This window comes from Ranitomeya variabilis, chromosome 3 (assembly GCF_051348905.1).
Source record: "Ranitomeya variabilis isolate aRanVar5 chromosome 3, aRanVar5.hap1, whole genome shotgun sequence".
Taxonomy (NCBI): domain Eukaryota; kingdom Metazoa; phylum Chordata; class Amphibia; order Anura; family Dendrobatidae; genus Ranitomeya; species Ranitomeya variabilis.
In genome coordinates, this window is record NC_135234.1 from 662,526,723 (window position 1) to 662,549,655 (window position 22,933).

The 22,933-nt window shown below is 45.8% G+C and overlaps 1 protein-coding gene across 2 annotated transcripts in view; it reads right to left on the reverse strand.

The window, feature by feature from the left end:
* Positions 1 to 22,933, reverse strand: part of DIP2B (disco interacting protein 2 homolog B) — a 196,761-nt gene that overhangs the window by 100,241 nt on the left and 73,587 nt on the right. For both annotated transcript variants that reach the window (XM_077297861.1, XM_077297862.1), the window contains exon 2: positions 5,267 to 5,338. In XM_077297861.1, coding sequence (XP_077153976.1) covers positions 5,267 to 5,338 — 72 coding nt within the window. The remainder of the gene's footprint in view (positions 1 to 5,266; positions 5,339 to 22,933) is intronic.

A 22,933-nucleotide genomic window follows, 5' to 3' on the forward strand; every position in this document is an offset into this window, starting at 1 on the left:
TTCCGTGCAGAAATCTGATCCTGTAAAGCAGATTTCCAGGACTACAGCTGCTCCTGTAACTTGTCACTGCGAGGACTTCCACTGAAGAACGAGGGCTTCCACCAAAGAACGAGGGCTTCCACCAAAGAACGAGGGCTTCCACCAAAGAACGAGGGCTTCCACCAAAGAACGAGGGCTTCCACCAAAGAACTAGGGCTTCCACCAAAGAACGAGGGCTTCCACCAAAGAAAGAGGGCTTCCACCAAAGAACGAGGGCTTCCACCAAAGAACGAGGGCTTCCACCAAAGAACGAGGGCTTCCACCAAAGAACGAGGGCTTCCACCAAAGAACGAGGGCTTCCACCAAAGAACGAGGGCTTCCACCAAAGAACGAGGGCTTCCACCAAAGAACGAGGGCTTCCACCAAAGAACGAGGGCTTCCACCAAAGAACGAGGGCTTCCACCAAAGAACGAGGGCTTCCACCAAAGAACGAGGGCTTCCACCAAAGAACGAGGGCTTCCACCAATGAACGAGGGCTTCCACCAATGAACGAGGGCTTCCACCAAAGAACGAGGGCTTCCACCAATGAACGAGGGCTTCCACCAAAGAACGAGGGCTTCCACCAAAGAACGAGGGCTTCCACCAAAGAACGAGGGCTTCCACCAAAGAACGAGGGCTTCCACCAATGAACGAGGGCTTCCACCAATGAACGAGGGCTTCCACCAAAGAACGAGGGCTTCCACCAAAGAACGAGGGCTTCCACCAAAGAACGAGGGCTTCCACCAAAGAACGAGGGCTTCCACCAAAGAATTAGGGGTTCCACCAAAGAAAGAGGGGTTCCACCAAAGAAAGAGGGGTTCCACCGAAGAACGAGGGCTTCCACCAAAGAACAAGGGCTTCCACCAAAGAACGAGGGCTTCCACCAAAGAATTAGGGGTTCCACCAAAGAAAGAGGGGTTCCACCGAAGAACGAGCACGTATTTGAGACGTCATAAACCCGCGCTGCCTGTGAGATATGTGTTGCACCGTGATATTTTACTAGACTGGCTACTTCCACCGAATCATTCCTATGGGAATCACAATGTAAATTCAATTTCATCGTCCTACTAGGGAAAAATATGGACGGGCTCCACCAATGGGCAAGCTGGAGAGATGAGCTGAAGTGTAAAGCGATACAGTAGTATGAAAGGATGTTCAAAATACATAAAAGACGTTCCCCAAAAATCTACATTCAAGTGACCGGTGACCGTAGAAAACACCATCAAGAACTACCGTATTCAGTTATAAAGTTGCACTGAAGACTAGAAGTCAAGAAAACAGCTTCAGATGCACAGAAGTTAATAGGAGGAAATGTATCCAACAAATGCTATTTTTAAGACATATAAATAGCTTTTCCCACCATATGCTGAATCGCTGGAGGGAAGTGGCAAATAGGATGACAAATACCTGTACATTTATAGTGTAGAGCAGAGCAGCAGGAAGCCGCAGTGAGTAGCGGATGATGTATGTCTGTACAATGGATGCGGCCCATTAAAGTCACCAGGACCAGCACGTAGAAGAGCAGATAACGCCCCCCTGCAATGCTCCGTACATAGCGGAGACCCCGGTAATAACCCGCCCGCTCCTTTCATATAGTCAGACGTTAGATACGTCACATTTATTGAGCCACATGCAAATACACAAGAGAAATCTATTGTTGAGCCCCTTTACCGTGCAATTTCTAGCATTCGAGCTAATGGTATCATGGAAGGAACAAGCACACCAGAAACTGAGGGGCACCAAGTAGGGATTCATCATTTTTTAATTTTAAGTGACTTTTCTTTTTTGTCTTGTGACACATTTGTACAAAACTGCGCAAAATCAACCAAGCTCTTTTTTTCTTGCCTTTTATATTTTTTGTGCCTTTTGAAGACCAAAAGTCCTTTAAAATGTCACATATAAGTCTCCAACTGCACAAAAATGAAAGAAGACAGTTTTTTTTTAATCTACTGGAATACAATAGCGTAAAAAATAATGAATAATGAATAATAAGAATAATAAGAATACTAATAATAAATAATAATAATAATAATGAACAATAATAATTATAAATATTGAAATGCAAATAAAAAAGTCACCGTTAGTGTAGAGTGACACTGGGTGTTATTCGAGCATGCTCGGGTGCCAACCGAGTGTCTTCAGGGTGCTCGATTACTATGCTCGAGTCCCCGCGGCTCTTTGACAGTCACAGCACAAGCATGGATTCCCTGTTTGTTAGACAATCCCTGCATTTGTGGCGGCTGTCGAACAGCCGGGAGACATGCAGCCACAGGGACTATGAATGGGCTGCAATACTAACCCCAGAGCACAGGCCTGCTACAGCCTGACCCCACAGATCAGACCAGGTCACCAACATCTCAAATCGCAATAAATCACAAAATCCTAAAACACTGACATAAATAAAACAGTTTGTAATGGGCATAATTCTATTTATGTCTCCTACCAAATAAGTTTTTCCATATTTAAAATTAAAAAAAAATAAAAAAAGTTTGTCATGGTCAATTACCATCATCTATGACCAGTATAACTGGGTCACAAATCCAATTATTGGTAATGAATGCACAAATAAGGATCTCTGGCACAGGACAAATGGATATATCATGGCATGCAACAACCTACATATAAACCTACCGCAGAGATTACATGCACTAACTATGAAAATGGAGAAGGCTCCCAGCCGCAGGCGCCCGGCTTCAGGGTTAACATTTCCAGTAGTGATCTGCTCTCTTGCTCCTGGCTGTATTCCAGGGTTTATAGAAATGAAGAAGCTGAACTATACAAGGGAAGGGCAATTCCACAACTAAAAATACTTTAAGAAGCAATTTGCTAATCCACAATGTGAATTTCCCTTTTAGGCCAGAGAATCCATGGCCCCTATTAAGCCCCAGGGGTGCTGAGATCAAAGGTGGCCCACATCTGTGTCAGGCTTCCCTCCCCTCAACACCAGGAAGGTTGGGGGTGCAGGGGATGCGATAGGGCCGAGAAGGCTAATCCCACATTCTGCTAAGTAAGGGGCTACCAGGGTCTTTTTTATTTCTGTGTTGGGACATCACCTTGTGCATGTTAGCAGTGTCACCACTATGCACACTCCTCCTATACTGTGACATCACTATGTGCAAAAACACTTTCTCATGATCTCATAATATTTATTAGACCTGCTTTGTCTCCTACGGATACATTTTACAATACAAGCACGCATTACTAAATAGACCTGACAATGTTGGTGTATTTACTTTCATGTCAGAATGGCGGCGTAATCAATTTTCAAAGTTTAATTTCAATCTCTTAGCACGACTGACAGTGTCTCAGGGTGCCTCCTGCTGCAAAGTCCTCACTCTGCTCAGTACAAGCTGCTGCTGTCAGTCAGGCTGGGTGGCGGAAACTGAATACACCTGGATTCATGGGCTCTTTCACGCTTCTGTTGGACTCCAGCAATTATGACATGGAATTAAAAAAAGAACACTAATCTTCTCAGGATCAACATCTATCTAATAATGTATACAGTTTGTATTGTGAAATCAGGTGACAAAAACTGTAAAGGGGTTGCCTGATCTCAAACTACTGCTTGTACGCTCAGCTAGAAGTAATGAAACAAACTGAGCTTTAGGTTCCTTCTCCGGGTCCAGTGTTGGGTCTCCACCACTGCCCTAGTCTGTTTGGCTGCAGAAGTGACATCACGTCAACAGGGCTACAACCAATCACTGAGGAGGCAGCGAGGGGGTCAGAGAGAAGGCGGTGAGAGGGTCAGAGAGAAGGCGGTGAGGGGGTCAGAGAGGAGGCGGTGAGGGGGTCAGAGAGAAGGCGACGAGGGGGTCAGAGAGGAGGCGGCGAGGGGGTCAGAGAGGAGGCGGCGAGGGGGTCAGAGAGGAGGCGGCGAGGGCGCCAGAGAGGAGGCGGCGAGGGGGTCAGAGAGGAGGCGGTGAGGGGGTCAGAGAGGAGGCGGCGAGGGCGGCAGAGAGGAGGCGGCGAGGGCGGCAGAGAGGAGGCGGCGAGGGGGTCAGAGAGGAGGCGGAGAGGGGGTCAGAGAGGAGGCGGCGAGGGCGCCAGAGAGGAGGCGGCGAGGGGGTCAGAGAGAAGGCGGCGAGGGGGTCAGAGAGAAGGCGACGAGGGGGTCAGAGAGGAGGCGGCGAGGGGGTCAGAGAGGAGGCGGTGAGGGGGTCAGAGAGGAGGCGGCGAGGGCGCCAGAGAGGAGGCGGCGAGGGGGTCAGAGAGGAGGCGGTGAGGGGGTCAGAGAGGAGGCGGCGAGGGCGGCAGAGAGGAGGCGGCGAGGGCGGCAGAGAGGAGGCGGCGAGGGGGTCAGAGAGGAGGCGGTGAGGGGGTCAGAGAGGAGGCGGTGAGCGGGTCAGAGAGAAGGCAGCGAGAGGGTCAGAGAGGAGGCGGCGAGGGCGTCAGAGAGGAGGCGGCAAGGGGGTCAGAGAGGAGGCGGCGAGGGCGTCAGAGAGGAGGCGGCGAGGGCGTCAGAGAGGAGGCGGCGAGGGGGTCAGAGAGGAGGCGGTGAGGGGGTCAGAGAGAAGGCGGCAAGAGGGTCAGAGAGGAGGCGGTGAGGGGGTCAGAGAGGAGGCGGCGAGGGCGGCAGAGAGGAGGCGGCGAGGGCGGCAGAGAGGAGACGCTGGATCGTTGACAGGTAAGGTTTCCTTATGGATGTCTACTATGTATGAAATAACTTAATGCAAATATGGATACAAACAAACAGAAAAACATTTTTGACACTTTTACCGCTTTTCGATCAGGGGAGAAGGATAAATACTTCATAATCAGCCAGTGGTGAATTAGGCTACTTTCACATTAGCGCCGTGCACTGCACGTCTATATGCGACGTTGTGGCGCACCGACGCATACTGTGGAAGCGCCGCACAACGGGGGCAGCGGATGCTGTTTTTCAACGCATCCGCTGCCCCAATGTGAGGTGCGGGGAGGCGGGGGTGGAGTTCCGGCCGCGCATGCACGGTCAGAAATGCTGGACACGACGCACCAAAAAACGTTACATGCAACGTTTTTTGGTGGCGACGGTCCGACGCAACACAACGCAACCGTCGCACGATGGTTGCGACGTGTGGCAATGCGTCACACTGCGTCGCTAATGTTAGTCTATGGAGAAAAAACGCATCAGCAAGCACTTTTGCAGGATGCGTTTTTTCTACAAAACGACGCATAGCGACATGCAGTGCACGACGCTAGTGTGAAAGAGGCCTTAGATGTCACTCAGTGTGATGATATTTTATACCACAAAAATGAATTCTAGCCTTACCTTGGGTCTGAGGGATGTAAGGAGCCAGCACTTTTGCCCTTTTCTTCTCATAGCCCTTCTGTGTAATATCTCCTGTAAGCAGAAGCACAGGATGTAGGTAAATTGCATATCAATGTAAAATGTCCATCAATCACATGGGAAAAAACCGCACACCTACAGAATACAAAGAAGAGATTACCATAGCAGACGTATCGCCACATCTACATCAGTGTAAATGGGAACCCCGGACTACAGGATGGAAGCCGGATTGGCAGCCGGTGCGAAAGCTCTAATACCACAAGCGCTCCTCCCGCCTCTGGGCATTGGGGCGTCATCTGCTGCACGCTCACATACAAGACGACGCGCTGTGCTCCTTACAGGCAGTTTCAAGTGTAACATTTCTTACTAGATTACATTTAGGGTATGTGCACACGTATTTTTGAGGGCTGCGGATTTCATAAAACCGCAGGTAAAAGGCACTGCGTTTTACCTGCGGATTTACCGCGGTTTTTATGCAGATTCCACCTGCGGTTTTACACCTGCGGATTCCTATAGAGGAGCAGGTGTAAACCGCTGCCGAATCCGCACAAAGAATTGACATGCTGCGGAATGTAAACCGCAGCGTTTCCGCGCGTTTTCTTCCGCAGCATGGGCACTGCGGATTTTTTTTTTTCCATAGGTTTACATTGTACTGTACACCGCATGGAAAGCGCTGCGGATCTGCAAAGTGTGCACATAGCGTAAAAGGGCTTCAACTTCACCAACAAACGACTATGGACCCAGCTCAATGCAAATCATCAGTCCACCGAAACTCTGAACCCAATCTCAACCCAACAACAATGCGTAAAATCCAACACAAAGCTCAACAACATGCATACAAATGTCAATGTGCACGCACACCTCATCTACTCCTGGAATTGCTTCTATAATATAGGTAGTAATCTACACCCATATGCGGAGGTGGAGTATGTCTCCTATGCGCTCTATTTGTAGTCGCACATCCTCGGGGTCACAGTAGTTTCTGAGGTTTGGGATCTTAGGCATTGTATTCGTGAAACAGCATGCTCAGGATGAACAGAGCAATAGGCTCCTCAGAGGATTAATAAAAGAGCAAGTCACAGATCCGCTGATAATTTGCGATTTTAGAGACTCACAACCTTGGACTGAAGTGACACCAAGGCCCTGAAACTCTGATTCAGTGGCCACTTATTGAGCCCTTGACATTATTAATACACATTGACCCTTTAAAAACGGTTTAAAGAGCAAATGTTTAATTACATAGAAAAAAAAAGTAAAACTCAAATGTGTCAATTTCTAAGTATACAATCCCGAATACATAGTTGTAATCTTATCGCGACATCCCAGAATTTCCACCGTCACTTATTACGGTAATTTAGGTGATAAAGTCCATTTGATTACAGGGTGCGATGACGCCGGTGCCCTACAATGAGCAGTAACTGAGCGAGGGAATAGGAACTGGTGCTGCAGTATTTCCGGTTTCCTGAGCTTTTTATCATAGTAGAACACAGATAAGTGGGAGGAATATGACATCATTAGAAGTAGCAGTGAGTAATCAGACAGATCAACTTTCACTTCCTCAGCACTAGTAGGGCGGCACTAATCTGCAGCACTAATCTGCGGCACACAGGGATGAGCTACCAGTGAATGTATGGCAGAGGGGGTCCATGTCCAGGGAGTGAAATCCTTCTCCTCCAGGATACTGTGCGCTTTCTGCCTCCCGCGTGATGATCCATAACACTTCCCATATTCAACAGTCATGGCCAGTGCTTGTCCGGCAGCCACCCAGCAGGCCCAGAATTACTCCTGGGCATGCACAAGAGCTGTCAATCAACAGCTGGGGGTGCATCAGCAACACTTGTCGCCCCCCGATGTGGCATGGGACGCGCTGGATACCCATTTATTCTGGCCATACAGATTACATGACAGGCGGCCAAACAGCGACTTCATGGGGATGGTCAGAATATGCATGTGCAGGGGGGCTTCCATCTCTCTGAATGGCAGATGTGCACACTGGATTTCAACATGCCAGATTTGGTCCTGGGTTTAGTCGGCAGCGGCTTACACCCACCTATCTTTATAGACATGGAATACACACGTGGTTTAGTCTGGAGGAATATCTGACAGCCATGTAAACTTTATGGGCAGCTTCAGAGTCTCCAATCCTGCGCCTGATGCAACATATTCTGTCTGGTAGGGTTCACACTCCGCAGACTCTAATGGATGCATGCTTTGTGCACGCCCAGCAAATTCAGACATGCTGTCAAGGTATCGTATGCCTGCGAGTTACTAAGAAAGATGTTGCCCATAGGAATCCAAAAGCAAAGAGGGGAAAGCATCAGACACCCCCTTACTGAGGCTTCAGTGAGTCTAGGATGTACCCGTATCTATTCAGTAAGAAATGTCCGCCCCGACAGTACCTAATTCCTGCTTCTTGGCAATCATTTCCCCTCATCAATTACCGTAGACCTTAATCCTGAAACACCTGAAAGATATGGGGCAAGTGGCCTGATAACATATGTGTGACTTCTGCTCTTGCAGAGTTGACATTTGGGCACCCAAGTTTTCTTTTAATGATATATCACCTCAAAGGGAATGAGGGTGTTCAAGCAGATGATCCTTGTCAAGTGCAGCACGGTGGCTCAGTGGTTAGCACTGCAGTCTTGCAGCCCTGGGTTCAAATCTCACCAAGGACAACATCTGCAAGGAGTTTGTATGTTCTACCCGTGTTTGTGTGGGTTTCCTCCAGGTTCTCCGGTTTCCTCCCACATTCCAAAGACATACTGATAGGGAATTTAGATTGTGAGCCCCAATAGAGACAGCAATGATAATGTGTGCAAAACTGTAAAGCGTATGTTGGCGCTATATAAAAATAATAAAGAAGATAAAGAAGTGTATGAAACATTACAAGAACATTAGATTTTAGCCTGTGCACCAATATGAGGTCTGTGAAGCCTGCAGGACAGTCCCCATCTGCTATCATTGACCAGAAAGACAGGATTGCATGGTCACACCATCCCCCCCCCAGAGATAAGGAGCTCCAGAGGTGTCTGACATGCTTATCTCATGTCTTCACCAAGTGACAGCAAACAGCTATTGGCTTATAGATTTCCTATCTGACTGCTATCTGCTGTCTATGGCCAGGAGAGATCTAACCCAATGCAAAGTGACACAGCATAATAAAGGTAGAAGCAATATGTGGACCTACCACTTACAGGAGGACAGCATCACAAACAGATCAATGTGTTGTCATAAAACACAACTCCAGACACAATACCAGGGAAACAGAAGACGACACCATATGAGTCAGGGCACATGACGCGATACAGGCTGGAAGACTAGTCTAAATAATGAGGCTGCAATATGTAACCGGCCAACCACGTATCTGGCATCTGTCTATGATCACAGGACTCTTCCCCGAACACTAGGAGTTGGGCCTACAGGCTCCAACTAGATGTTCCCTCAACCCACAGCATCACTTGAAGAAATATCACCTTTCCGAGTCATGATTGGACTTCAAACCCAATTAAAGGCATGATAGTCCTACTCTGCCATAGAGATGACACCTACAGTACCTGTCCTGGTGACCATAGCCCCATGACCGCGCTTTCATTTCCAAGTGTGCCCACTATGGCTGTACCCAGCGTTGGACATTACTTTACACATACTTGAGTCAATGGCAATAAATGCCAGAGATTTCTAGATTTCACATCTATCACCCCTACTACACCCAAGAGACTAGGATCCACACTGCTCATGCACTAGTCGTCGGAGACGTGGGGAGGGAACCAGGCACTACGGGGATTCCATGTGGGTCTTCAATGCACTACACTCAGTTCAGACAATTTTCATTCCATGTGTGAACAGACCCTACACGGACCAATGTTAATCCATGTGCCACTCCACAAGTGGCATTTTCACATGGACCTCAGGTCCACCAGGAAAAATGGTCACAACATGCACTAGGCAGGCCCAATTTACAGAGCAGACTAGTGCCTGCCAATAAGGCATCGATGTCCTGCACCATTTCCCTATGCTGATGAGCACGTGGAGTCGGGTACGGAGCCGGGCACGTACGCAATTGCAGCCGTAATTGGCTTAAAGTGACATAAGTTCAGCCCAGTCTGAGACACGAATTGGTGGCCACACTGGCTCAGGCAGATATATAGTTAATTCGGAGCTTGTTGGCAGAACCCAATTGTCAGTCTGTCTTAGAATTTATTTGGTCAAGATCTGCCATGCTTTTTTCAAGAGAAATCACAAATATTGCAGTGTACATGAGCTCTATATACCTAAGTATCCGCGACCAGACAGTTTCTCCATAACCATGCCCATCACAGTGCTCCCCATAAAGCTGCACCCACACATCCGTGCGCCACGGTCTGAGAATGAACCGACTGCAGGCCAAGCTCGGGTCATGAGACCCATAGGCAATCTGTGCACGCACCGTATAGGTGACATGCACACTAACCTCTGCAGAAGATTTCTTTTTGAACATTTTTGTCTAAAATTGTATGAATGGCTAAGTGCACAATGCTCCTGTCCACCCAACTGGACAGATACAGTTAGGTCCATATATATTTGGACAGAGACAACATTTTTCTAATTTTGGTTATAAACATTACCACAATGAATTTTAAACAAAACAGTTCAGATGCAGTTGAAGTTCAGACTTTCAGCTTTCATTTGAGGGTATCCGCATTAAAATTGGATGAAGGGTTTAGGAGTTTCAGCTCCTAAACATGTGACACCGTGTTTTTAAAGGGACCAAAAATAATTGGACAATTGACTCCAAGGCTATTTCATGGACAGGTGTGGGCAATCCCTTCGTTATGTCATTCTCAATTAATCAGATAAAAGGCCTGGAGTTGATTTGAGGTGTGGTGCTTGCATTTGGAAGGTTTTGCTGTGAAGTAAACATGCGGTCAAAGGAGCTCTTCATGCAGGAGAAACAAGCCATCCTTAAGCTGCGAAAACAGAAAAAACCCATCCAAGAAATTGCTACAATATTAGGAGTGGCAAAATATACAGTTTGGTACATCCTGAGAAAGAAAGAAAGCACTGGTGAACTCATCAATGCAAAAAGACCTGGGCGCCCACGGAAGACAACAGTGGTGGATGATCGCAGAATTATCTCCATGGTGAAGAGAAACCCCTTCACAGCAGCCAACCAAGTGAACAACACTATCCAGGAGGTAGGCGTATCAATATCCAAATCTACCATAAAGAGAAGACTGCATGAAAGTAAATACAGAGGGTTCACTGCACGGTGCAAGCCACTCATAAGCATCAACAATAAAAAGGCTAGACTGGACTTTGCTAAAAAACATCTAAAAAGCCAGCACAGTTCTGGAAGAACATTCTTTGGACAGATGAAACCAAGATCAACCTCTACCAGAATGATGGAAGGAGAAAAGTATGGCGAAGGCGTGGTCCAGCTCATGATCCAAAGCATACCACATCATCTGTAAAACACGGCGGAGGCAGTGTGATGGCTTGGGCATGCATGGCTGCCAGTGGCACCGGGTCACTAGTGTTTATTGATGATGTGACACAGGACAGAAGCAGCCGAATGAATTCTGAGGTATTCAGAGCCGCCATACTGTGTGCTCAGATCCAGCCAAATGCAGCCAAACTGATTGGTCGTCGTTTCATACTACAGATGGACAATGACCCAAAACATAAAGCCAAAGCAACCCAGGAGTTTATTAAAGCAAAGAAGTGGAATATTCTTGAATGGCCAAGTCAGTCACCTGATCTCGAACCAATTGAGCATGCATTTCACTTGTTAAAGACTAAACTTCAGACAGAAAGGCCCACAAACAAACAGCAACTGAAGACCACCGCAATGAAGGCCTGACAGAGCATCAAAAAGGAGGAAACACAGCGTCTGGTGATGTCCATGAGTTCAAGACTTCAGGCAGTCATTGCCAACAAAGGGTTTTCAACCAAGTACTAGAAATGAACATTTTATTTACAATTATTTAATCTGTCCAATTACTTTTGGTCCCTTTAAAAACAGGGTGGCACATGTTAAGGAGCTGAAACTCCTAATCCCTTCATCCAGTTTTAATGTGGATACCCTCAAATGGAAGCTGAAAGTCTGAACTTCAACTGCATCTGAATTGTTTTGTTTAAAATTCATTGTGGTAATGTCTATAACCAAAATTAGAAAAATGTTGTCTCTGTCCAAATATATATGGACCTAACTGTATGTTGGAAGAAAAGTCTTGGTGAATACATGCTATAGATTGCCCCCGCTCAACAGATGGAAACCAAAGTGTGCTTTTGGCCTCTATCTAGCTCAGAGGTGGGCAACTAATTTTCCCAAAGGGCTAAATGAGAAACAGTGAATGTTGTGGAGGGCCGAACTAACATGCTGACATCAATATTAACACATTAAATATAATTATTTTATATTAATATTGTATCAATTAATATTGACCAGAATTAAGTATACTGACAACCTCTATATACCGTACAAGCCCCATAAATACAGTATGAGCCCATAAATAGCCCCCATACAGAGTAGGAGAACACAGACAGCCCCCCTATACAGTATGAGCCCACACAGGGTCCACCTATATACAGGTGGTGAAGGCGGGTGTGTCCCGGGAGCCGAGGTTTTCAGCCCTCTGGCTGTCTTCTATCTGTAGGACGTACTGGACCAGGCAGAGGGATGGATGTGGCCCGCGGGCGGTACTTTGCCCTGGTCTGATCTAGCTAGTATACATTCCCATACAGTCATTCAGTGCAGCAGGCCGCTCTTTCCAATACAGAGGGCTACCACAAAGCACACACCATGCAGTATATACACCATGCAGTATATACACCATGCAGTACATATGTCTTTTCATCCAACAAAATGATGGTCACTGTCCGACATATAAATAGACAGTGGCCGCTAATGCAGAAGAGCGGGGGATTACCTCTGTCTCTATATTGGAGGAATATATTCGGGCTATGGGCAGCACGGTGGCTCAGTAGTTAGCACTGCAGTGCTGGGGTCCTGGGTTCAAATCCCACCAAGGACGACATCTGCAAGGAGTTTGTATGTTCTCCCTGTGTTTGTGTGGGTTTCCTCCGGGTTCTCCGGTTTCCTCCCACATTCCAAAGACATACTGATAGGGAATCTAGATTGTGATCCCCATCGGGGACAGCGATGATAATGTCTGTAAAGTGCTGTGGAATTAATGGCGCTATATAAGTGAGTAAAATAAACTGCAAGCTGTAGTAATTAGCAATTGTCTAATATAACATTCCTGTAGCATCGGGAGTGTCCAGATAATGTGCTGGGCTCCAGTGTATTCCCTCACAGCCACGTCTCTCGCCCCCCACAGCCCCTTATTATTAGCGCTGTGCTTGTGATGGGGGCAATCATAGAGAAGTGCATGAGAACGCGTCCCCTCGTGTATAATCAGCAGACGTGTCAGTGTTATTTTCACATGAGGTGAAGTATGCCGGGGGATAAAAGCTAAAATGCGTCTTATTCGGAGTTTCCTGCTCTGTCAGAAACCAAAGAAAGAAACCCCACTATTATCAGAAGGTAAACACGGAAATCCTGCCAGAATCACTAGCTGTAAATGGCAGCGACAGGAAATAAAACTGACAAGAACAACCAATGCTTAGAAGATTACTGCGAAGAAAGGCAGCACATGTCCACTGCACCGCTACAGAGGTCCACGGCGGAGAGTGAATGCTGCAGAGCGTGAATGCGGCAGAGCGTGAATGCGGCAGAGCGTGAATCAGGCAGAGCGTGAATGCGGCAGAGCGTGAATGCGGCAGAGCGTGAATGCGGCAGAGCGTGAATGCGGCAGAGCGTGAATGCGGCAGAGGTCCGCGGCGAAGCGTGAATGCTACAGAGGTCCGCGGCGGAGAGTGAATGCTGCAGAGCGCGAATGCGGCAGAGCGTGAATGCTACAGAGGTCCGCGGCGAAGCGTGAATGCTGCAGAGGTCCGCGGTGGAGTGTGAATGCGGCAGAGCGTGAATGCTGCAGAGGTCCGCGGCGGAGTGTGAATGCGGCAGAGCGTGAATGCTACAGAGGTCCGCGGTGGAGTGTGAATGCTGCGGAGCATGAATGCTACAGAGGTCCGCGGGGAAGTGTGAATGCTGCGGAGCGTAAATGCTGCAGAGCGTGAATGCTGCAGAGCGTGAATGCTGCAGAGCGTGAATGCTGCAGAGCGTGAATGCTGCAGAGCGTGAATGCTGCAGAGCGTGAATGCTGCAGAGGTCCGCGGGGAAGTGTGAATGCTGCAGAGCATGAATGCTGCAGATGTCAGCTGCAGAGCGTGAATGCTGCAGAGCGTGAATGCTGCAGAGCGTGAATGCTGCAGAGCGTGAATGCTGCAGAGGTCCACGGGGAAGTGTGAATGCTGCAGATGTCAGCTGCAGAGCGTGAATGCTGCAGAGCGTGAATGCTGCAGGGCGTGAATGCTGCAGGGCGTGAATGCTGCAGGGCGTGAATGCTGCAGGGCGTGAATGCTGCAGGGCGTGAAAGCTGCAGGGCGTGAATGCTGCAGGGCGTGAATGCTGCAGGGCGTGAATGCTGCAGAGGTCCGCGGCGGAGCGCGAATGCTGCAGAGCGTGAATGCTGCAGAGCGCGAATGCTGCAGAGCGCGAATGCTGCAGACCGTGAATGCTGCAGACCGTGAATGCTGCAGAGGTCGGCGGCGGAGCTTGAATGCTGCGGAGCGTGAATGCTACAGAGGTCCGCGGGGAAGTGTGAATCCTGTGGAGCGTGAATGCTGCAGAGCGTGAATGCTACAGAGGTCGGCGGCGGAGCGTGAATGCTGCGGTGCGTGAATGCTACAGAGGTCAGCGGGGAAGTGTGAATCCTGTGGAGCCTGAATGCTGCAGAGCGTGAATGCTGCAGAGCGTGAATGCTGCAGAGGTCCGCGGCGGAGCGCGAATGCTGCAGAGCGCGAATGCAGCAGAGCGCGAATGCAGCAGAGCGTGAATGCTGCAGAGCGTGAATGCTGCAGAGCGCGAATGCAGCAGAGCGTGAATGCTGCAGAGCGTGAATGCTGCAGAGCGTGAATGCTGCAGAGCGCGAATGCTGCAGAGCGTGAATGCTGCAGAGGTCTGTGGCGGAGCAAGAATGCTACAGAGGTCCGCGGCGGAGCGTGAATGCTACAGAGGTCCGTGGTGGAGTATGAATGCTACAGAGGTCCGCGGCGGAGCGTGAATGCTGCAGAGGTCTGTGGCGGAGCAAGAATGCTACAGAGGTCCGCGGCGGAGCGTGAATGCTACAGAGGTCCGTGGTGGAGTATGAATGCTGCGGAGTGTGAATGCTACAGAGGTCCGCGGGGAAGTGTGAATGCTGTGGAGCGTGAATGCTGCGGAGCGTGAATGCTGCGGAGGTCAGCGGCGGAGCGCGAATGCTGCAGAGCGTGAATGCTGCAGAGGTCTGTGGCGGAGCAAGAATGCTACAGAGGTCTGTGGCGGAGCGTGAATGCTACAGAGGTCCGTGGTGGAGTGTGAATGCTGCAGAGTGTGAATGCTACAGAGGTCCATGGGGAAGTGTGAATGCTGCAGAGCATGAATGCTGCAGATGCCCGCGGTGGAGCGTGAATGCGGCGGAGCATGAATGCGGCTGAGTGTCACATTCCCTTTAAACGGGCCAACTATCCAGGCTCTCATTTCTGCTAAACTGTGGGCTTACCAGGGATGGACCCTCATTTACAGTCTGCAGGCGATCAATATCTTTGCTAGCAGTCACTGAATAGGGGATCTACCAAACAATCTGAAGATCACATAGATTGGTGACTCCCTACAACAGATCTGATGACTGTAAAGTCTCACGAGTTGATCATGATGTGCCCAGGACAGGACAGATTGTCATCCTATTATGCTATATATAAAATTTCTTTTAAAATGTTATTAAACATACTAAAGTGTGATTTCATACTAAAATGTAAAATCCTACAAACATATACATAAAAAAAATAAATAAATAAAACAACGAAAAAAAAAAAACAAACAAAAAAAAAAAACTCCCTTTTTTCATATTGGGACTATTTCCAAATGCCAAATACAAATTTTCGAAATTTCATTCATATCAAAACTGAAAAAACTAATATGCAATTTTGTACCTGTCAATTTATTTGCTTTGTACATCATATACCTTCTATAACATCATTTAATCCATCCAAAATGGCTTTTTAAAACAGAGCTTATCCCGGCATTTATGTTTGAAGCATAATAAAACATTCAATATTTCTGTAACCCCGTTGGAGCAAATACCTGTGAAGTGTACTAATAGAGTACAAAAGTTAAACTGGAAAGAATCATATTGGATCTTCCGTCTGGGTACATTATACCCAGATGGATTAAATGATGTTATAGAAGGTATATGATGTACAAAGCAAATAAATTGACAGGTACAAAATTGCATATTAGTTTTTTCAGTTTTGATATGAATGAAATTTCGAAAATTTGTATTTGGCATTTGGAAATAGTCCCAATATGAAAAAAGGGAGTTTTTTTTTCTTTTTTTTTTTTCGTTGTTTTATTTTGTTTTTTTTTTTATTATGTATATGTTTGTAGGATTTTACATTTTAGTATGAAATCACACTTTAGTATGTTTAATAACATTTTAAAAGAAATTTTATATATAGCATAATTATATTTATAGTGTTTTTAGAAAAGAAAAAATCATTTTAGTGAAGAATTTGTGGGTACATTTTTTTTTTTTTTTTTTTTTGTTTACGTTTTTTTCCAGTGTGGAGTTTTTTAACACTTTTTTTCCTCCTTGTGTGAGAAAAAAAAAATAAAAAAAAAAAATTTGTCAGTCCCCACCCAAATTGACATGCAGGGATATCTGCTATAAAATGTGTTCAGATAGATCTGTTTATATGCATGACATTATACCTGAGGAAGACTCTAAGAAGTCGAAACCGGTTGTATTTTAGTTTGAAATAAAAATCATCTTTGAATCAGAATATCGAGTTCCATCATCATCCTTCAGGAGCGCATATTGCTGGGAAAAACATTCACAAAGTGTTATCGCCTATGAAAGCACTGCTCAGTGCGCTCATCAGTTCCCAGATCTTTGCAGCAAACTGAGTGGAAAGAGGAATGGAGTGATCCATGGATTGGATCTATACACAGTATATCAAGACACCAAAAAGGTGAGTGGATTCACACTGAGTACACACCTTTGGAAACTAACTACTACACTCAGAAGTCTGCGCATCCTATTTCTCTCCCTATAATCCCCTCTTGTATTACACAATCCATATCCAGAAGAGACGTCACGATGGTTTACAGGAAGAAGGACTGTGCCTTTGCCTCTGCGGTTCTGCTCTCCTGCCTGTATAACTGTGTACAACTGTAAAATGGAAGATGGGCTTTCAGGGCAAGTGAAAGTTCTGCACCTATAGTGCTGACAGAACAAGTAACTGATTCACTCAAAAAATTGTGTACGGCAAGTTACAGAGATTACGAAAGAGGACCATTCCTGGACATATGACACAAAGAATTTTTTTTATCTTGTTGAGAGGGACGAGGGGAGAAAGCCCAAGCTTTTACTAGTGTGAAAGGACGGGATAGACATGCCATAAAGCAAACAATAACAAGTATTTCTAAAAGTTGATGAATATATTTATTAACTCTGATCTGTCCTAACTTTGAACAGCTGCCACATGTTCTGGTCCCGGGATGAGGTTTTACATCACTAATCCCCAGTAGCAAGTTGCCCTTCAATCTGGCACTTTGCCTGATCCCTAAAACCATTTCATCTGTAGGCTGCAGCCATATAATACATAACAGATAGTAAAGCAAATAAAGAAAAAATAGACGCATTTGCAGTTCTACAATTGAAAATTGCAGAATTTTATGATCTCCCTTGTTAAGGCTACGTACTTAATAGACTGTGAAATGAGCGCTATTTCTACAATGGCATTTAGAGGCCGGGCTCTCCTGGTCGCTGCACCCAGTCTCTGGTGGAGGCCTGGACTGTATTCTGGAGGGTCGGACACTGCAGGACTGCCTATAGCCAAAACTGGCGCACATTAATGCTGGGCAAAAACGATTGTAAGAAAAGCCAAACTCAGGAGCTGATACACATGAGAAAAGTATTGGCCTTTCTTCTGTATTTTAGCCATCTTTGTTGCACCCACTTCTGGCCTTATGGGATTCCAGCCTTATCCATATTCTGGTGTCTGAGTGCGGCCGGTTTCTCACGGCCATAAAACTAGCAAACGTTAGTGTCTATTTCCTGGAACAAAACACCCCAACTCCCAGTGGTCTAAGAGAACTGAACTTTGATCACAATAGGGTTCCATGATGATCGGCCGTGTGGTCCTCATATGCACGATAAAATACATCCTGTTTATGGCAATCTGGAGCCAACCTTAGGGCCATAGCATTGGGAAAATAGTGAAAAACACAAACAAGGAATTTATTCCGTATAATTTACGTCCATTTATAATCCAGTTTGTATGTGGACTGACTTCACTCTAAAAATGCCCATAAAGCAGAAATAGTGATCGGCCGAACATTCCCCCATAGACAAGAACGCTCCGCTCAGCAAAGCATTCGCGTGTCTTCAATAGAGAGGAGAAAGCCGCCAAACACCTGACAAACTTTTAATCTGGATCTACTACTATCCTTATCTCGACCCAACATTATCTGTCAGGGAATAGTCAGACAGCCCCATACACACAACTATTTATATGAGAGTTTAGTTCTTTCAAAGAAAAATGCAACCTTGAAAATTATTGCACGTTTTGTTATACGCACGTTTAGTTCCTTTGTGTGCATTGGAAGAACAAAAAATAAATAAATTGAGAATAAAAGGCAAACTGGACATCATTTCACACAAAACCCCAAAAATGGGCAGGACAGAATTGTTGGCACCTTTCCAAAATTGTGGTTAAACAACTTTAAGTTATGGTAACTCAATCTTTGCATTGTGAGTCTGTGTGAGCCACACTAAGCATGGAGAACAGAAAGAGGAGAGGAGAACTGTCTGAGGACATGAGAACCATGATTGTTGAAGAATATCAACAATCTGAAGGTTCCAAGCCCATCTCCAGAGATTTTGATGTTCTTTTGTCCATAGTGCGCAACATAATAAAGACGTTTACAACCCATGGCACAGTAACTAATCTCCCTGGATGTGGACGGCATAGAAAAATTGATGAAAGGTTACAACGCACGATAGTCAAGATGGTGGATAAGCACACCCATCAATTTCCAAAGAAATTCAAGCTGTCCTGCAGGCTCAAGGTGCATCAGTGTCAGAGCGAACTATTCATCGACATTTAGATGAAATTAAATTCTATGACCCAGGAGGACTCCACTGCTGACACAGAGACATAAAAAAGCTAGGCTACAGTTTGCAAAAATGTACATCTGAAATCCTTCTGGGAAAGTGTCTTGTGGACAGATGACACCAAGATAGAGCTTTTTGGTGAAACACATGATTCTACTTTTTACCAAAAATGGTATGAGGCCTACAAAAAAAAAAAAGAACACAGTACCTACAGTCAAACATGGTGGAGGTTCAAATATGTTTTGGGGTAGTTATACTGCCTCTGGCACTGCGTGCCTTGACTGTGTGCAACTCATCATGAAATCTGAAGATTACCAAAGGATTTTGGGTCACAATGTAGGGCCCAGTGTCAGAAAGCTGGGTGCTACTGTAGGTCAAGGGTCTACCAGCATTACAATGATCCCAAACATACTTCAAGAAGCACTGGAAAGTTTTAAGTGGCCAGCAAGGAGTCCGCATCTAAGTCCCATTGAACACCTGTGGAGAGATCTTAAAATTGCTGTTGGGAAAAGGCACCTTCAAATATGAGAGACCTGAAGCAGTATGCAAAAAAAGAGTGGTCCAAAATTCCAGTTGAAAAGTGTAAAACGGTTGCTGATGGCTATAGGAAGAGATTGATTGTAGTTATTTATTCCAAAGGGTGTGCAACCAAATATTAAGTTGAGAGAGCCAACAATTTTGTGTGGCCGATTTTGGGGGTTTTGTGTGAAAGGATATCCAATAATTTTCTGGGAGAAATACTTAATTTTCTGGAACAATTTCAAGGGTTCCAACACTTTCAGTCATGACTGTGTATGTAGATCTGAAGAATCTGTCACTCCAGCTCTATTACCCACTCAGCCTCGCCACCTCCTTAACTGACTGCTCCTCTTAACTGAAGTTGCACAGAATAGAGGCTGTTAGTCAAACAGGAGAAGGCGGTGCTAAGTGAGGAATAGAGCTGGAGTGACAGAGGATTCAGATCTACAAATAGCTCTTCAGCCTCATTTACATATTCATTCAAATAACTGATTTCTCAGTAATGGAGGAGCAGACTGGCCATGAAAAGGTATTGCTGGATTTGTCTAGGAGAGAGCTACATGCACATATAGTCTGGGATGAGAGATCCTGCTGCTAGATTAAATATTACCTCCATTATAACATATTGAATAAGGATGTGGAATGCGGTTACCATATGTTAATTAGGGCGAGAGACTTCTATACCGTCCAGTATATACCGGACCCAGGAGTCCTCCTCCTCTCAGACATGACCGGATGGCTGGTGTAGAGGCAGGAATAACCCCGTCATGTCTCTGAAGATCAGCTTTGTAATGAAGCAATGTCACAAATGTTTTAGACATCGGTCTGCCGCACCGTTACAAAAGATACTGGACCGCGGTTGCTGAGGGATATACAGTACATCGGGAAGCTTCCCACAGAGCCAAATATATCCAAGCCTGCAGCTGTCCCGGCTCACCGCTTCCATGGGCCCAGCATCTAATTGATTGGTATCTGCTGCAGCTCCAGGGAATGGAAATCTCCATTATTCCAGATATTTATCTCAGGCTTGTTAGGCTGCATGTGTCATGTCATACAAAACATCTCATCTAATGGCGGCACCGCGCAGCGCTGCACCAGAAAGGCGACCATGTCAGGAGAAGGTGGAACACGGGTCCAAATCACAAAATTACAGTCTGGGCGTGATTACCATGTGCGAGGACCACCAGTAGGACCAGTCATTGCCGCCTGTATGGCAGGAAATATCAGCGGGGCCGTATCATCTGGGTTATCGAGTCTCCACCCATGAATACAGCTCACGCTCACTTTGAGTCGCTCATTCACTGGATTTTCAGCTCCGTAGGTGCCAGAGTCTGGTCATGAATGATGCCAACCTGGCAATGAGATGTGTGGCAGGAGGAAAGAAATCCTATTTAGATTTTGAGCCCCAATGGGGACAGTGATGATGATGTAAAGCGCTGTAGAATATGACGGTGCTATATAAGCAAAGCATAATAAATAAATCAGAAATTAAAGGGTTACCTCTCAAAGAAAACTCCACATCATTTCCCCGTCTTTTATTTTGCCCCTATGAGGCTATGTGCACACGTATTCTTGGGCTCTGCGGATTTTTCCGCAGCGGATTTGAGAAATCCACAGGTAAAAGGCCCTGTGTTTTACCTGCGGATTTACCGCGGATTTAGTGCGGATTCCGCCTGCGGTTTTCCACCTGCGGATTCCTATAGAGGAGCAGGTGTAAACCGCTGCGGAATCCGAACAAAGAATTGACATGCTGCGGAATGTAAACCGCAGTGTTTCCGCGCTTTTTTTTCCGCAGCATGGGCACTGCGGATATTGTTTTCCGTAGGTTTACATTGTACTGTAAACTCATGGAAAACTGCTGCGGATCCGCAGCTGCAGGATCCGCAGCAAAATCCGCAACGTGTGCACATAGCCTAAATCTGCTGAATGACATGGGTCTGGAATAAAAACTAGTAGTAGCATTTTATAGAGGGAGCTCAAGTGAACTGCTGACCACGGAATCAATTGACAGCATAGGTCTCTGCTCTCCACTACGAGAGGGACCACAAGTAGGACACCACCTCTCTAACATATCCAGAAAACCTAATAAGAAAAAGGGAATCTGTCAATGCGTTTTTACTATGTATTCTGAGAGCAGCATAATGTAAGAGTAGAGACCGTGATGTGTCACTTATTAGGCTTTGTGCTGCTGTTTCAATACAATCAATGTTTTATTAGCAGGAGATTATCAATATAGGACAACTTGGCACGTGCAGAGTAGTCCAACCAGAGTGTCCCCCCCACTATACAGTGTACATAAAGCAACCAATCAGTGATGTGGATGTAGCTATACAGGGCAAAATAACTGAGCTCAGCTTAATCTGCAGCAGAGAAAACAGACTATCATAACTGCTGTATACTAAGTGATACATCGCTGGAATCAGGGTCTCTGTCCCAACCTCATGCTACTGTCAGATTACATATGAAAAACCTGCTGAGAAATTCTCTTTAATAAAAAGAGGTTTTAAAAAGATAACGTAGACAAGTTTATGGTGGATTTGTGCGAGATAACCATTATTTCATGTCTATGGTGTGTGTGTGTGTGTGTGTGTGTGTGTGTGTGTGTGTGTGTGTGTGTGTGTGTGTGTGTGTGTGTGTGTGTGTGTGTGTGTATATATTTTTTTTTATTTATTTATTTTTTTTTTCATTCACATATGCTTTTTATTATTATTAATATATTAAACATTCAATAAACAAACTTTTTTATGTTTCTATTTAATACAGAATGATATATACAATAGGTCATTTCTGACGATCTCGCCTCATTAAGCCGGCCACACTATGTAAATTTGTATATCTGGGAAAGATTTGACTTCATTTCTAGTTGACAAGCACAATGTATCTTCCAGGCTATTGGATATGACAGAGCTGGATTTTTACGTTTTAATCAATGAGACATTTTCTGCCATTTGTCTCATTTTAGCATGTAAAGTAATACAGACGTGCTCCAACACTGTCTGCTCAGCTGTCCGTGTCATATTATTGAGGACAGCGAGACTCGTGGAGATTAATAGCCCAATCTGAGACGATATCTGGCCGGTCTGTGTAACATGGCCTTTACCCGAGCCCAGGATCGCATAGTCACATAACGATCTGAGGGAATGTGATCTATGAAAGCACAAGCCCTAATTGTTACACAAATATCAAATATCTTTTACAAGCCTGTGGCATACTGATTACCACCGCATTTACCCTATCTCCACAATGGCTTTACACTCGCACATACATTGTCCCCAAGGGACGTGAAATATCTTCTACAGCACAAAATGGCGAACGCAGGCAAGCGAGGCGTTATGGAACGTGGCACAGCACGCGAGGAAATTCACAGGAAACTTAATACAGAAGACAGATTATCCAAACCTATATATGGCAGGATTAGGATTGGCAACTAACTTCATGAGTGCAAAAGGCAGGAAGACAAATGTCTGCCCATACGGGGTGATCAAGGTTATTCCCATCTTTGTGTATAGATAAAACTGCAAAGTGCTTGTATGAATAAGGACTTGTCATTAAAAATCCTCTCCTTCCTCAAGAACAGGACGATTTTTACATTTTACTGTTTACAGTTCATTGCCAATGTTCGCGACCACCTCTGAACATGCGCAGTGCTTACAAGCTCTTTCCAATAGAACTTTTAGCACTGCACAGAAGCACAATGGAATCGCTGGAGCACACTTAGCTCTCAATCCAGATAGCTTTAGTGTCCCTGTACTGTTCAGATTGTTTAGGGGGTAAAGATGAATTATCCAGCAAAACTGAAGAGTGATTTTGGGGTGTTATATCCCTTTAAAGACTAAGCTAGAATATAGCATCGTTTTCTGAGCAGTGAAGATTT